The 17,030-nt window shown below is 41.7% G+C and overlaps 1 protein-coding gene across 1 annotated transcript in view; it reads right to left on the bottom strand.

Moving 5' to 3' along the window:
* Positions 1 to 17,030, bottom strand: part of LOC142560046 (uncharacterized) — a 31,141-nt gene that overhangs the window by 12,720 nt on the left and 1,391 nt on the right. The window contains exons 3-6 of the mRNA XM_075671818.1: positions 13,674 to 13,829; positions 10,107 to 10,357; positions 6,607 to 7,369; positions 4,249 to 4,836 (exon numbers count right to left, since the gene is read on the bottom strand). Of these exons, the coding sequence (XP_075527933.1) occupies positions 4,249 to 4,836; positions 6,607 to 7,369; positions 10,107 to 10,357; positions 13,674 to 13,829 (1,758 nt within the window). The remainder of the gene's footprint in view (positions 1 to 4,248; positions 4,837 to 6,606; positions 7,370 to 10,106; positions 10,358 to 13,673; positions 13,830 to 17,030) is intronic.

Genomic DNA, 17,030 nt, shown 5'->3' with positions numbered 1-17,030 from the left:
CTATCTAGAAAATGTGCCTCCCTATTGTAAAGTATGACCGATGTGTCGCTGATGCATGCTTGTCCCTTCTTTTTTATATAGTATGACTCAAGAAGTTCTCGTGCTTTCTCATTATTGCACTTGCGCAGGATCTTAACCTGGTTGAGCAGAGGCCTGCATTTATGGTCTAAGCAATGCATGGGTAAATGACGTTGCTCCCGGTTTATAATTGATCTTTCGTGTTCTCGCATTCGCACGTTCAAACAACGGCCCGTCTGGCCTATGTAGATTTTGCCGCATGTCAGGGGAATCTGATAAACAACGCCAACTTGGCAATCTGCATAGGGGTTCTTGTGTTTCACGCCGCAGTCACGTTGCTTCTTTCTGGCGTGAGGTCTCCCAATGCGGGCGCAAAGGTGACTCAGCTTGCAGGGAGCCGAGAAAACGAGTGGGACACCATGCTTGGTTGCTATCTTCTTCAGATTATGTGCAGTTCTGTGAACATATGGAATTACAACTGGCTTTGAAGCTTTGTTGGCAACTTCAGAGTTTACTTTTTGGTGCGCTTTTAGCCTCTTTTCGAGCGTTTCAACCCCTGCCAGCACAACCACATCAGGGGAGCCAGCCTCTTTCAGCCTAGAAATTTGCATGTCGAAGCTAGCCTGCATGGCATGCGTACATGACTTCTTCAAAGATTGCTCAATAATCTGTTTAGCAATGGCCCTTTTGGTGATTTTAGAGTGAGCTGAATCATATGGTAATAGTTGTTTTTGTGTGCGAGGGCAGAAACAACTACAAACGTGCTCTTTTCTGTTATTGACAGGGAGCTCATGTGTAAAGGTTAGACCTAAGGCATTATTCTCAAAGAGATTTAAAATGTCTGCAATGGCATCGTCGTACATAAAATCATTTCGTACTTTCAGCAGCACAAGAAAATCGTCAACATACCTGAAAACGTGTGCTACTTTGTCTTTGTCAAGTACACCAAACAAGGTGCGGTCAATACTAGATAAAAAGATATTGCATAAAACTGGTGCCACGCACGACCCAATGCACACTCCCTGTCGCTGCAAAAAGGTTTGGTTGTCAAAGGTGATAAAAGTAGCACTGAGATAAAATTCTAAAAGAGCCAGGAAACTGTCAATAACACTCTGCAGTTCCTTGACCTCAAACTTACCTTTGGAAAAGAGCACGTTTGTAGTTGTTTCTGCCCTCGCACACAAAAACAACTATTACCATATGATTCAGCACATAATCACAGAACTGCACATAATCTGAAGAAGATAGCAACCAAGCATGGTGTCCCACTCGTTTTCTCGGCTCCCTGCAAGCTGAGTCACCTTAGCGCCCGCATTGGGAGACTTCACGCCAGAAAGAAGCAACGTGGCTGCGGCGTGAAACACAAGAACCCCTATGCAGATTGCCAAGTTGGCGTTGTTTATCAGATTCCCCTGACATGCGGCAAAATCTACATAGGCCAGACGGGCCGTTGTTTGAACGTGCGAATGCGAGAACACGAAAGATCAATTATAAACCGGGAGCAACGTCATTTACCCATGCATCGCTTAGACCATAAATGCAGGCCTCTGCTCAACCAGGTTAAGATCCTGCGCAAGTGCAATAATGAGAAAGCACGAGAACTTCTTGAGTAATACTATATAAAAAAGAAGGTACAAGCATGCATCAGCGACACATCGGTCATACTTTACAATAGGGAGGCACATTTTCTAGATAGTATGTTTAGGTGAGCCACGCTATTGGTTTGTTCTGATTTTGGGTTTTTCTTCTTTTTATGCTGCTGATACCCTGAAGCGCCTGCGCTGGCTTGGTCTGATATTTAAGTGCTTTTCTTGAATAAACCTCAGTTGTTAGTTTGCGCCTGTCCTGTCTCCCTTCCTTGTGATTGTCTAAAAAGCGCAACCAACGTTTTCCAATTTTGTCTATGTTCAGAAGTGCTAACAGGATCTGTTAACAAAAGTGCAGTAACTTGTAAACTTATAAAAACGTTTTTCAAGATTTCCAATTTTTTTTTACATGTGTTAGGCCCTTAATGAGAAAAATGCCTTGACCAGACACTAGAATTTGTTTTGTTTTATTTTAAATGCAAGATGCTTTATTAAGGCTGATTCAGTGTTTGCCTGATGTGGGCATTTCTGCATCACCCATGTATGTTTGAGTAAGGAAGTCAAGTCAGAGAGATTCCTTTTAAAGAATGGAAACACCTCGTCTCACTACAGATGCAGCACTGAAGTGTTATTACCAGGATTGTGTGGACTCATAGAATTACTTGTAGTTACTTATCTTAATGTAATGAATATCTTTTTTCATTTTTGCACTTTTCCCAACGTTAGGTAGTCAAGATAAACCAATTCGCCCAAAAAGAAGTACTGATGAAGTCGTGTAGTAAAGACATTAGTGCTGATGCATTTCTAAGTGCCATGTGAAGACACCAAGCAGATCGATAAACAAAAAACATGGGGTGGTATCGTTCTGCTTGACTGCATGAGGTTGCCGTAGCGGTGAAGAAAACTTTTTTTTATGCAGTGGTAAGTAAAAACGACTTTAAAGCAGTGCAAGATCCCTATATACAACCTTCTATCAGCACAGGAACTTTGGTATCCATGAATTTTACATATGCCATCAAGAGGTTTTGCACCAAAGAGAAAACATGTTGCAAATTTTGAAACCAGTGGGAGACAACTTCAAAAAACTTTTTCCTCATTTAAAACAATGTAATTTGATAAAACTTTTTCAACAATACAAAGAGCCATCAGATGCGCTACTTGGGATACTTTTACTAAGACCACTTCAATGATCAAGTGGCTGCTAAATATACGCCAAAAAGAATATCCTGGTGATGCAATGCATTTTAAAGTCTTGTTATTGTCCATGGGGACTCTCACGAATGTGAAAAACTACTACTTTGTTCAAATAACACGGGTACATGCTCACATCAGCACTTCTATTATCATTATGATCATCATTATCAGCCTATTTATGTCCACTGCAGAGGAAAGGCTTCTCCCGGCAATCTACAATTACCCCTATCTTGTGCCAGCTGACACTATCTTGTGCCAGCTGACACCATGTTAGGCCTGAAAATTTCCTAACTTCATCACACCACCTTGTTCACTGCTGCCTAGACACTGCCTCGACACCCATTCTGTGACTCCAATAGACCACTGGTTATTTGCAATACGCCTTACATGTCCTGCCCCGACTCCATTTCTTCTTCCTAATGTCTTTTGCGATATACCCCTATGCATGTGGACAAAGAGTCCATTTCTCCAATTTGTTCAGGTAAATGCATCTTTTGTTTGCCTAACCACATATAAACACATTTAGCATCACATTCTGATATGCTGTCGTCACTTTTGAGCCTGGATTGCTGAGACACCTGGTGACATTTGAAATGTACTATATATATTAATTTTTGTCATCGGTAACGTTACAGCAGTGCGCCTCACACAACGCATCGATCTTCTAAATAAACATTGGCAATGAAATGATTGAACGTGTCATATGGTATAGCTGAAATATATTTTTATGCTATTCCAGAATGCTTTAGGTTATGATTTGTTTAGCTTTTTGAAACAATGAAAGCCACTGCCCACAAGAATGTATATTGCATTTACAAAGTATGGAATGGCAAGTGGACACTCTGAAGTGACCATAGAGTATTTCAGGTGTATTAATACATTTGAAGCTTATCTTAATTTTTTACTTGCAAGGTCATCCTATTACCATGAAGATACTGCAATGTCAATGAACCGATATGACCAGGGTATGGCAATTTGATTTTTTTGTTAACTGCCTGCACAGCATAGCTTTATTAAAAAATTCATTCTTGCCTTTATTATCTTTTCAATTTTATACTTTGGGAATGGAGAGAAAAAAATGAGGTATCAGCAATTCAGAAGTTTAAGTACAGAGTGTAGTCAAAAGCGGTAGTTAATATACCCCGGCATATCATATCAGTAAATTTATTACTGAACAAATTTACTATTGCTTTTCTTCTGAAGTCAGCTTTGTGATATAGGAACTGACAATGTAACACAGTCTATGTTTGACGCTGAGCTCAGATCAAATGTTTTCACTCATTGAAGCTCTCATGTGCATGGTTGCCATAAGGAAACATCAAACACACATGAGTTATTCTTTGGTAGGTTTAGGCACATGAGAGTTGTTTGGCTCCCATTTTGCACCATTCCATTCTCATAAAATGGGTAGTGTGCCCATGATGGGGTATCAAGAGGCACTAAGCCTTACCAAAGTCCGTGGTGTCCGTTCTTGTATTTGTGTCCTTTGCATTACTTGCAGGATCATCCATCACATTCCACAATGACGGTCCATCATCACACAGTTCTTTGAACACACTGTACCGATCCTCAGAGGGCACAGATGGCTTGGAACTTTCAGGAAATGCTGTCTGGAAATCGGCAAAATCATCATCTAACGCTGGTACTTGTTCTGGCACCATTTTATTGTTAGTTGACGGAGCAGAAACAGGAGGTCGTGTGGGAGCAGGATGAGAATCCAGGGGTTTTGAAGCCATAAGAGCGTTCAAGTTGATTTTGAGGCCAAAGTTAAACGTCTTAGGGCTTTCACAAATGTTGTTTCGCTGCTTAGATAGCTGCAAATTGTGCATATTCGCAGTCGTAACCTTGGGAGGTTCTAACCGCGGAGAGTCTGGAAGCGAATTTACTTTTTCAGCATTGTTGGGCACGACAGGTTGAATGAGCGATGGCTCATCAGCAGACAGTCTTGGCATGTCATCTACAAGAGGTGGCGGCAGCTGTTGTGAATGACCCCGTTCCGGTGCTGATTTGAAGTCATCAAAGTCGTCGTCGAAGTCTCCTAATGCAAAGAAACAGAGCCCACCATCAGACAAGCTGGTTATTACCATTACAATACAGTTTTAGTATAGCATTCCTGTTATCTACATAGCAGGCATTGAAAGTGATTGCTGCACACTAGATGTATCGTCCTTAGAGGAGCTCTTAGCAGTTTAATAGAGCGTTCTGCATCACCGAATTCGAAGGTGATGGTACCATTCAATAGCCAAGAACTAAGATTCACAGCAATGGTTGCATTGTTTGTTACACCAGACAGTTTCGAGGCCGAGACCTTAAGATCAGCAAAAAATTATTGCTGATACTTAGTCATCAATGGAAAATGAAAATAAGCAAAAGTAGACAGGGCCATCTGATTCTTCATGAATGAGATGCAAAAAAGGAATGCTGCAGTGAATTTGGTCTGAAGAAGGTGCCCTAGGTGCTATTATGCTGTTATGTTAACTGGACCCTGCACCCCATTTTTGAACCCACTACTCCAGAAAGTGAGTTATCACATGAACCCACTTTTCTAGAACTGCCCAGTTTCGTAAGAATGCAGTTGGGGTAAAAAAAATGAGTGCAAGATGCAATACATAGCAGAGTGCAGGTGTTATCAACAGCGGACATGGTAGGTACTCACACTGCGAAGGGAACTCCTGATACGGCTAACTGCCAAACCAATTAACTTCGCAAAAGACAGCTAAGAACGTTATACTACAAGGTCATATTTCAAAAAAAAAAGTGCACAATATGTGGCTAACATAGACAACTATGGAGACTATACAGATCAACACAGGTGTTCCAACCCGTTAAGTTCATCTGTCCACACAAAGGCACATTACACTAAGCACCACTGACATGGGTTACATTACATTAAATGGAACCCAGTATACGAAAGTTGAAGCAAATTAAGGAACTTCAAGGAATTGCGTCTTTGAAGCTAGCAAGCAGAACATAGCAAACCTGGCAAGGCACGTCTATTAGCTAAAATTCACGAGCCTGAAAAGGACTTGAATAGTTAAAAGGTTAAGCGTGTTCTCAGAACCACTGGCATTCAAAAGTATCAATCTCAATGAGCATCGAGCTTACTGTTGTTATGGCTGGTTTGATGTACGGTGCTCACTCTAAATGAGCTGTACATTTCAGTCAGAATAAGTTCTATAGATGCTGTCAAGCCAGGAACTGAAGTGTCATTCAACACACAATTGTGATGCAGTAGGTATTAGCCTGACCGAAAATTGAAGCTAAGCATTAACATGTGCAGGCCACAAGGCCAGCATATGTTCAAAACAATCACCTTAATATGACTTCCACTTTCTCTATGGCACACTTTTGGGCCCATGGTGACCAACAATCGACTCTTCGACAGTAAGCATAAGGAGTGGCTCAGGTTGCCCCAAAACGACCTGGGTCTGTCCATGCTAGACCCATCCATGCTATGTTTTCAAACCGCCTATTTATCAAGCACACAATGGCACAGATAGCACGTCCTCATTGTTGATGAAACATGAGATTGTCTACAAAAGCGCTACGGCAAAGCAAGCTTGTAGTAACATTCAGGTAATTTGTTTCTCAGCAAAAAGGCTTTAGAAAAAGAAAAAGAAACTATTTTTGCACTCTTTTCTTCATTACTTAAATTTACTATAAAGGTCCCATTTAACAAATAAAGTGCAGGGGATCTTGCATCGTTTAATAGAAGAATGCTCCGTACTGAAAAGACTGGTGCAATGGAACCTAATTGTTAGGCACGAACTGAGCAGCAAGGATTTCGTTCAGCATTCACTCCTCCTACCTGAACCAGTGGGCTGTGTGGAGTGCCGGGAAACTTGTTCTGTAGGCAGCGGGCAGCCATGGTTCACCAACAATGGCACAGAGCCAACAAACACACCACCATTTCCCAGAGCACCACTGCATTCGCCAGATGCCCCGACAAAACTGCAGGCAGCAGACGACCCCTTGGGCACAGGCGGTGTGGCCGAAACAAACGTCACCGACGAATGTGATGACAGAGCTGGTGGCACTGTAGATACAGGGGGCCCCATCAACCTCGGCACAGCCGATGTGACTGGCGCTGGACATGTTGACGATGCCAGTGTTACTACAGGTGTAGACGATGCAAGTGCTTTCACCGGTGGAACAGATGACACAAATGTTGCGGGAACAGACGACACGAACGTTGCAGGAACGGACGGCACAAGCGTAGTGGGGACAGAGCTCATGAATGTTGCAGCAGGAACAGATTGTGCCGCCGGTGGAGGTTTCACAGCAGGCGATGACATGTATGTTGTGGTGGGTGCAGATGACACTGGTGCTGGTGGCAAAGGACTCGCAGTGGACAAGGGGAAGAGGCTACCTGAGGCCTGGAATGTTGGGCAGCAAGTTACTGGGGGCTGCTGTGGCACTGGTGGGGAAGGTGACGGCGAAGACTGGCTTGGCCATGCCTGGGGGAGTGTTCCACCCGAAGTGGCACAGACATTGTTCACGGACTGGGCAAACATGGGTACTGGGGGCTGTGGCAACCGGAAAAGCAGCTCTAGCTCGGGTGGGTAGCCTTTCTGCAAGTGGAGAGAAAGATAAAGAATGCATCAGGGCATTGCTGCAAAGTAAAGGTGAAGCTCTGGCCTGGCCAATATATTGCACAGAAGTAAATGAACTTTGACATGTATTAAAGCTAACAGCATTCTTCGGAAGTATGGTGCCGGTTTACCGCCAAAGCATCCAGTTTGCGATAAGTCTCTAAATCTCTGTGTATGTCCGCGTGTAACCTCTTTCTCGCCAATTTGGGTCACTAGCTAGTTTATAGTAAAATAGGCAGAGCACTAAGCTGCTGTGCTGGGGGAACCGGGTTCAAAACCAACTGTCAGACCAACTTGGGTCACTGGGTACGTAAATCTGGGTATGTGATGCACCAAAATGAGCCTCTTTGATGGCAACTTGGGTCTCTGGTATGTACAACTAGGTATGGGCCCCTATTCAATGACCCCCTTTGACACCAAATTAGGTTGCCGGGTGTGTACCAATGTGTATGTGTTGCTCATTATTGAACCTCTGAAAGCTCCTGGGAAATGTCCTTGAGGTGCACATGCCGATCTTCTTTCACCACTGCACCCATGCGGGAAATGTCGTCAGTCAGTGACGAACGCAGCCTCCCTGAACGCTCATTGTCATGAAAGTCTTCACGTCCTTTTGCGAACTTACAACACCACCACTTCACACTTCTCAAAGCGAGACACCTTTCCTCGTAAAACATGTTTTATTGTATTAGGAAAAAAAAAACAGCCAATAAGAGACGCACACAGGAAACATACAAGACCATCCAGCTTCTTTCCTGTATTCTGACGTTTGCCGTGTGCGTCCTTTTTTAGCTGGTTTTTCTTAATACAATACACCTTTCCCCATATGCGGGCTGCATTTCCCTGTGGATTTCGATGGGCATTCATCCCTTGCTCCATAGAAAACAAATCACACTTCGTTGCTCGTATGTTGCGAACATGTGAAGCACAACCGCCATCTTCAACAACTGACAGCAGTGCCATGCCGTGAAGCTACTGGCAGATAAGGCTGGGCTGGTCCAAGAAAGGTCCACCGCTGGGAATGGTATGTTGACTTTGCATTTACAGCCATAATTTGGCTAAACAAAATAGGGGCAAATCCTTTCCGATTCACCCTCATATATACAAATTCATGAAATAGGTGCTGAGATGGAGTGAAGGAGAACTTCCTGATTATTTGACACACATACACAAAACAAATTTTACTCTGTTGGTGTATTATTATGGCACAGAGTGGCTCAAAATAATGTTACAGAAAGCAACAAGGCAGTCATATCACTGTAAAAAAAAATGACTGTTGCAAACAACTAATACTTGCTGCCAAGAATTTAGCAATAATTATTATAATAAATTTACAACATGTAGAAACTAAGGAAAAGCAAAAAATGCTAATGTTGCACTAAGCGACAAATGTAAAAAAAAAGATCGAACTTGCAAGTTTTCATAACAGCTGGGATAACAAAGCTTTGTCACAATCATATATGCATCAATATTGAGAGACAATGGTTAGGCTGCAGGTCTCTTTAATTTCAGTAGGCAAGCCACCCACTAATATGGCCCTGAGTGGTGATGATGAGTATGTACAGATGAGGAAGATGAAATGCAGAAGCAGCGCTCACACTAATCTCCCCCACACACTGAAGCGGGCAGCCCAGCCGCAACTTTGACTTGCAAGGAATGCTGAACAAACGAGTTGAGACATGAACAATCTCGGAACGACGGTCAGAAGAAAATTCAACAGGAGTGACATGGTAGTTCACAGGCGCCGTTTGTTCTGTAATGATGTAGGGTCCTAAAAAATGTGAGAGAAACTTCTCACACAAGCCTGAGGTACGAACAGGTGTCCGTTGTACAAACCTGTTGTAAACCCGTTTTTTATGGAACTGAGATTTGCACAGACAACGTGCTCAGAAAACAAGAGAAATAATGGAAGCTTTTTACACGTCTTTGGAAGGTGGAAGATGTATCAGTCAATCTTCAATAGCTCTGTCACAGGCAGAAGTGTCATACCTACAGGAGAGTCTGTGAATGAGCTCTTGATTAGCCAGCCATGGGATTGCCACGTGTTTTTGTGCACACGTAAGAGAAATTCTGTTCTCCTTTCTTTGCAGTTTTCGACTTATTCTGTTTTGTTACAAATAAAATGTTAAGTTGGGAGTCAGTACTTCCGTTTGCAATTTCTTTACTCTTCCACGTCTTTTTGGTGCTTTTTAATGATGGATCTTATAAACCTTATAGGACATGATCCAACCCTTATCCGTCCCTATCAACCTTATTGGACTTTGTCCTATCTTTATCAACCTTTATCAGTGCTTACTTATCAGAATTGCTGCAACCATTATAAGCCCTTATTGCTCTTCGGCACCTTATCCATCTGCGTTGAACCATTATCAACTGCGATGAGACTTGTATAACCCCTCATCCCTCCTCATCCTTAACTCATTGGCTACTTATCTAAGCGTGTTGTGCGATGCGAAGCGCACGAGCCCTCAGAGATCGGTGGCATTTCGGTCAGTGAAGGAATGCCCCAACGGAAGATGCATCCCATGATCATAGAAATGCAACAGGAATGTGGAATGTTTGGCATTAAACTTTTGTAAAATCAGAATTTTCCTGATGTCTACAATGCTCAAAGTCAGCTATACATGCGGTCCTAGAGGTAACTTTTATTCCACCATCATCATCATCATCAATGCCAAGATTCAGGACCACTAGGTGCATTAACATGATCATCACTCACCTGAGCAAGTGCAACCAAAGCGAGAGCCGCGTATAGCTCAGGCTGTGTGAATGACCCGGGCACAGTGCGGCTACAAATGTCCCAGATCCGACCCAAAGCAGATCGGGACAGCCCCGATGACAGCAGCAATGAGCAGACCAGGGAGCTGTTGATGCCGCCGGGACCCGACAGCTGTCGTTCCAGGTCCCGGTACATGGCAGGCACATCTCCACGCTGGCACCAGATAGGGAAATAGCTGGTCGATGCAGCCTCTGCGTTATTAGTAGAACAGGTCATTGATCAATGATAAAAAAAAATCTTAATGCTTCGGAATCTGTATAGATTCCTTCTTCACAATGAGCTGATCATCACAAGATTAATTTATAATGAATGCTTGAGTATTACTAACAGGGTTGAAAAACACATATTGCCCAGATTGCCTTGTCTCCTGTTTAACATTGTTTGTTGTCCAATAACTATTGAGAAACAGGCCATGTTTTTTTAGCTTTGAATAACCAGCAATGCAAGAGTCTGCATAACAACCAACTTCACCCTTTAAAAATGTATAACAAGCCGAATAGATAAGACATCTACTTTTCCCAGTGTGTATAAGTGAAAAGACAATGACCCTCCTTTTCAGAATGTACAAAAGTGAAAAGACCTGTTTTCTACAGCAGATAAAAACAAAAGGATGAAGGTCCTTTTTTTTTAATTCGCAAGAGTTACAAGACAAACAGCGGCTCTTGCCTGCAATGAACAGCAAACTAATGGGAAAAGGATACCACATATATCATATAACATTGATGGCAAACTAATGGGAAAAGGATACCACATATATCATATAACATTGATGGCTGCAACGTTAAAACATGTAGGTGTAATGCAGACTACAAACACTCTACCTAATGTTCAGAACTGCTAAACGGACTAAATTACAAAAAACAGACTGTCTGAAAAGAGGGCATTAAAGAACTTGCACAGTTGTCTTCAACAAAAACTTTCCTTTTGGTCAGGCATTCAATTACTGCTGCACTGTTTACTACTTTTTCAACACACAGTATGGCCTTTCTTCCTTTAACTTAGACTAGTTGTGCAATATGTTTGCTAATTGAAGCATTTGCTGAAGAGTAACAGCCCATTGAACCTATTTGTGTGTCAGCAAAAGCCAACAGAAAACAACCCCTTTTATTCATCATCATCATCATTGTCACCATCATCATCATCATAAGCCTATTAATGTCCACTGCAGGACCCCATTACCCCTGTCCTGTGCCGACCGATTCCAACTAGCACCCACAAGTTCCCTAATTTCGTCGCACCATCTAGTCTTCTGCCGTCCTCTACTGTGCTTCCCTTCTCTTGGTACCCATTCTGTCATCCTAATGGTCCAACGGTTTAGTCTGCGCATTACATGACATGCCCAGCGCCATTTTTTCCTCTTAATGTCTATTAGAATATCGTCTATACTCGTTTGCTCTCTGATCCAAACCGCTCTTTTTCTGTCTCTTAAAGTTATGCCTAGCATTCTTCGTTCCATCACTCTTTGCGCGGTCTTTAACTTGTTCTCAAGCAGTCTCCAAGTCTCTGTGCCGTATGTCAGCACCGGTAAAATGCACCAATTGTATACTTTCCTTTTCAATGATAACGGTAAGCTCCCAGTCAGGAGCTCACGATGTCTGCCGTATGCGATCCAACCCATTTTTATTCTTCCACCCCTTTTATTGCAGCCTGACAAATATATATACACACACCATGTATGTCACACATACACTGGGCATCATCGGAGTGCATATTGACATGAAAAGACACCTATTACAGTAATACATGGTACGATAACGCCACACTAATCTTGCCTGCTGTAGTGCATACTATTGTGCAGGATTCAAATACGAGAGAGACAGTTCGAGCACAAGAACAGGAAGATGTAAGTTGCACAGAGGCCAAATAGTGTAGTTACTTTTCGCTTGCAGAAAACCAGAGCTCTTGTGTGCCAACCCCACTGTTAATTATTTATGAACGTAACCCGGCACATTTGTTGGCACAAAGCAATGCTCCAAAAACAGTTTTCTTTTACATTACATCTGAAAAAGTGAAAATGCTTCCCAAAAAGGTTGAACAGCTTAGTACAAGAGGACCTTAACAAAGTGCCCATTTTGGACTAGTTCATACTTAATTTCTTATGCTCTAGTACAACACATACACACATAGAAAAAAAAAAAAGAAACACTAGACATGGATGATGCAATACACTATGATTATGTAAGACAAAGATTCAAGTGCTTGTATATGTTGTATATAGTATGCATCTTGCATTTATTCCTTATGCACTTAAAGGATAAAATATATGAGGGCACCTGCAGAGATGACGTGATTAACTAATGAGGTCTCCACAGCTCCATGAAAGGTACAACTGCCTTAGTGCTCTGCCCCACAACATCTGTAATGCAGAGGTTTTGGGTCCGGATACCACCGGTGGCAAGTTGTCCTTTCTTTCACTTTTATTTAGCTTATCATTTCTACATGTCAATTAAAAACTACAAATAACTTTCCCCATCTTTCCTTGACTTCATTATCTGTTGGCTTTGTAAGGTTATGATTATCAAATCTGTGTTGCGTGTTCACAGTAATGCGCAAACACATTGCCATGAAGCCACACCAGAAGGCAAAAAAATTTACATGAAAGCTGCACTACCGTTTGTTACTAAATTTCATGAAATTTTGGTATAGGTCATAACCACAAGAATTTGGAACCTGCCATCAAACAAAATTGGAAGTCTGCAGAAAGAAGCCCTAAAACACACACACACACACACACACACACACACACACACACACACACACACACACACACACACACACACACACACACACACACACACACACACACACACACACACACACACACACACACACACACACACACACACACATTGCATGTATGTTTGTAAGCCCAAGTTTTTACGGTGAATCAGATTACAGTCAAGTTTGGATAACTCAAACTTATCATTGCTCAAACAATAACCTGTTATAACAAGGTTAGTTTTAAATAACTCTTTCCCTACAGCTGATGAGTATAGTTGTCACCAGAGTTTGCACCAATACAGTCGAACCTTATTATAACAAAGTCGTATCTAAAACAAAAATACTTTCGTTATATACAGTATTCATAATGACCATATATTCATTACATGGAGATATCAATGAGGCACATTTGCCTAGCTTTGCTATATCCTATAATTATTTATAACGAATTAGACTGCACAGCTGATGACGAGAGTAGTCATCGTAAGAAAACATGCCTTGCAGTCTAACTAATGACTAGTGTATCCGTCAGCTAACTTCTAGTTGCACTTTTCACCCCTAGATGGCAAGACTTGTCAACGTTAGTGGCAGTGTACATAGTTTTTATTAGTATTATTGACTGCTTGAGTGCTTGAACTGAAAACATGGCTGCCTGCACACCACATTTCTGGGAAGTTGTTCGAGGAAAACTTGATATAATTTTTGTCATTTCCTGCAGTACAGAAAGGGCTAATGCCAACTGGCTGCATGACCTTTCACATTGCTTAAAGTATAATTAGAACTCACGTGGAGCAAGTCCAAGCTGTGGTGGTCGTGGCATGTTGAAGCCGGGAGCATAGCTGTGCTTGGTGGTGCCAGAAGCACCGAGTCGGGGCTTGGCGAAGCTGGAGCCCCGGCTTTGCTCAAACAGGTTCGAACATTCCATCATTTTCTTCTCGAGCGCTGAAATGGATATGCAAGGTGTATATAAGCGCAGTGTAGCTTAAACAAAAGCAATAAAAAAGAATAAACTTTAAATGCACTACTGCCCAACACTGCTCCCAAGGAACCCAATTTCACAACAGGCGGGCAAGTTCATTTACTCTGCAATTCTGCACAAAGGCACAGCAATACCTGGAAACATCTCCTTCAGAAGTCGATCAATTTTGACTACTGAAAGTATTGTTTCACCATGTTCCTTTCACCTTCAGAATCGTCAAAAGGATACAGTTGCGCAATGAATGAATTATCAAAATTTTTCAAGTTCTCTCAAGCTTACAGAATGAGGACTCCACATGAAAACTCTCCACAGCAACCTCAGATATAAGATCACCAACTATTTCAGGTCTAGCATAATTTGAAAGCACCCATCCAGCTACTACGTGAACAATACAGCTGATGTGAAGCATTGTGAAAAACAATGGAAGAAGTGGACCCGCTACATAATGACATACTAATACAGTGAGAAAAGGTCCACTTGTCTACCTTCCAAATAGTTATACTAAAAGAATTTACACACATTATCCAAACTTGAAGCACATGTCCAATTAAAAGCATTTCAAGATTCATGAAATACATTTTACATTGGCCCTTCTGCACAAGAGCGCCAGTTGCCTAACTATGACACTGACTCTCGCCATCTCTGGGGAAGCCGAACATCAGGAGGTTCGAGAGTCATGTGGGGAACACGAATGTCAAGGTGATGTGACAGAGCCTAGTGTCCCAACAGCCTCCCTTTTCAGAGCCAATCGGCAGTTTGTATTTGCTGAAAGAATGCAGAGGCAGTTTCGAAAGAGCAGTCTACTGGTCTTTCTAGATCTAACATTTCTCCCCTGTGGCCCTCTAATAGCTCTTTCAGGTGCTGTGTGCACGAATGTGCACATTAAGAAAGTGCATCAATAGCAAATGCACCAATGAAAATTATATCCCATTTTGTGTGTTTGCACCACAGCATGCCGTGTTCTTTGTTATTTTAAGGCCCCACATGATCAAACTTGTTGAATTGCGCACCTGAACCATGGGGTCTATGAACCCACACATTTCACTGCGTATTTATGTGTTTGAGTTCTTGTTAGGCAGGAACGGTTCGCAAATGGAAGACTGCTTTATAAGATTCTAATGGAAGATTGCTTTATCTGTCGGGTGATGTGAATACAGATATGAAATGTGCATCAAAGCAAGGAAAGGAACTCGTGGCCTTGATTGATGCCTATGGGTTTTGCAACGTTATCGAAGCCCCGACGCGCATAACGTGCTCCACGGCAAGGTGTGTCGACGTTATCATCACAAATGCAGATAAGTGTAACATAGATGCAGGGACCATCGCCTGTGACATCAGTGATCACCTCCCAATCTTCGCTTTCGTTAACAATGCTAGACCAGATAGCGCTTGTAGGCCGCATGATTTCAAGTATCGTCGCATTGATCTGAACACCTTGAGCAACTTTCGGAACGCGATTTCTGCCACTGACTGGGAATACTTCCCATCAATAAATGACCCTGACACAGCTTACGATGTTTTTCTATCCAAACTGAAAACTATTTACGACACTTCTTTTCCTCTGAGGCGCACAAGAAAATGCAATAACAGAAAACCATGGATAACGGCAGAACTAATTCATCAAATTAAATGAAAAGACAAGTTTTTATGCAGTTCATTAAATCTCGAGACCCTGCAAAATTAGATACATATAAAAAATGCCGTAACCAGTTAAACCGAAAACTGAAGAGGGCGAAATTGGAATCCTTTAGCAATCTTTCCGACCCGGCTACGAGAAACAGTGCCAGAGACCAATGGGACCAACTAAATCACTTGCTTAACTTCAGGTCAGGCCGTCCTATTGCTTCCATTGAAAAAGAAGGCGAAGTTCTGTGCGGAAAGGAACTTTCCAACCAGTTTAATAGGTTTTTCATTAATATTACAAAATCACTGTGTGTCGCACCAGATGTCTCTGTCAGTTATGCCTGTGCGGCACCAAGCGTTTATGAAACCTTATTTATGTTTCCAACTACTGAATCAGAAATAATATTAGTGTTTTCCAACCTCCGGTCGAGTAAATCCAAGGATAAAGATGGTTTTCAAATCCAACCATTTAAATTTGTGATAGACTTATTAGCCCCGACACTAGTATATATTTATAACCTTTGTTTAAGTACCGGCGTCTTCACAAAACAAATGCAAATCGCAAAGGTTGTTGCCATGCATAAAAGTGGTTTTGTTTCTGAATTTTCCAATTAGAGACCAATATCGATTCTTCCAGTACTGTCTAAAGCATTAGAAAAAATTATTCATTACCGGTTGACTAACTTTCTAAGTAAGCATTCTGTTCTTTCTGACTACCAGCTTGGATTTAGAAAACAGAGATCGACTGAGATGGCACTGACTAAACAAAAAGAAATTATAATTTCCGCCTTTGAAGAAAAGCTTCTTCTTCTCGGGATATATATAGACTTATCCAAAGCATTTGATCTAATTGACCGCTTTCTATTATCTCAGAAACTCAGTCACTATGGCGTTAGGGGCATCAGTCTTGCTTTAATACAGTCTTACCTAAAGTACCGTAAACAAATGGTGTGTTTAACTGAAATCTCATCAGATGTTGAGGCAATCTTATCTGGTGCACCACAGGGAAATATTTTAGGGCCTTTGTTGCTTTTAGTGTATATAAATGACATTTTTCATACCCCCTATCCGGTTCATCTCGTAGCTTATGCTGATGATATTACAATGCTTGCCACAGGAAACACACTAGCTGAGTTATCCCTCCATGGCAACCAATTTTTGGAATATTTCCGTTACTGGTGTAATAAAAATTGTGTTAAAGTTAATACGAATAAAACAAAGGCTGTGATACATAGAACAAAAAATAAAGTAAGTGGTGATATCGAACTATTATTAGGTAATGAAAAGTTTGATATTGTACCCAGTATAAGATCTCTTGGTGTTGGATTATCTGAGACACTCAATTGGGCACAGCTAGTCTACATTCTTCCAACATTACCTTGGATGAAAGATTTCAATGCTATACTAACTGCTATCTTAGTGCACATCGCAACTGACAGTACACTGATGTCAAAACATAAGTACAGCTTGTCTAAAACATAACGAATAAATCCTGATAAGTAATGAATCTCAACTTATACACATACGTCAAATATCCTTGT

The sequence above is a fragment of the Dermacentor variabilis genome, chromosome 10 (assembly GCF_050947875.1).
Source record: "Dermacentor variabilis isolate Ectoservices chromosome 10, ASM5094787v1, whole genome shotgun sequence".
Classification (NCBI taxonomy): Eukaryota; Metazoa; Arthropoda; class Arachnida; order Ixodida; family Ixodidae; genus Dermacentor; species Dermacentor variabilis.
This window is presented reverse-complemented; position numbering and strand designations above follow the sequence as displayed.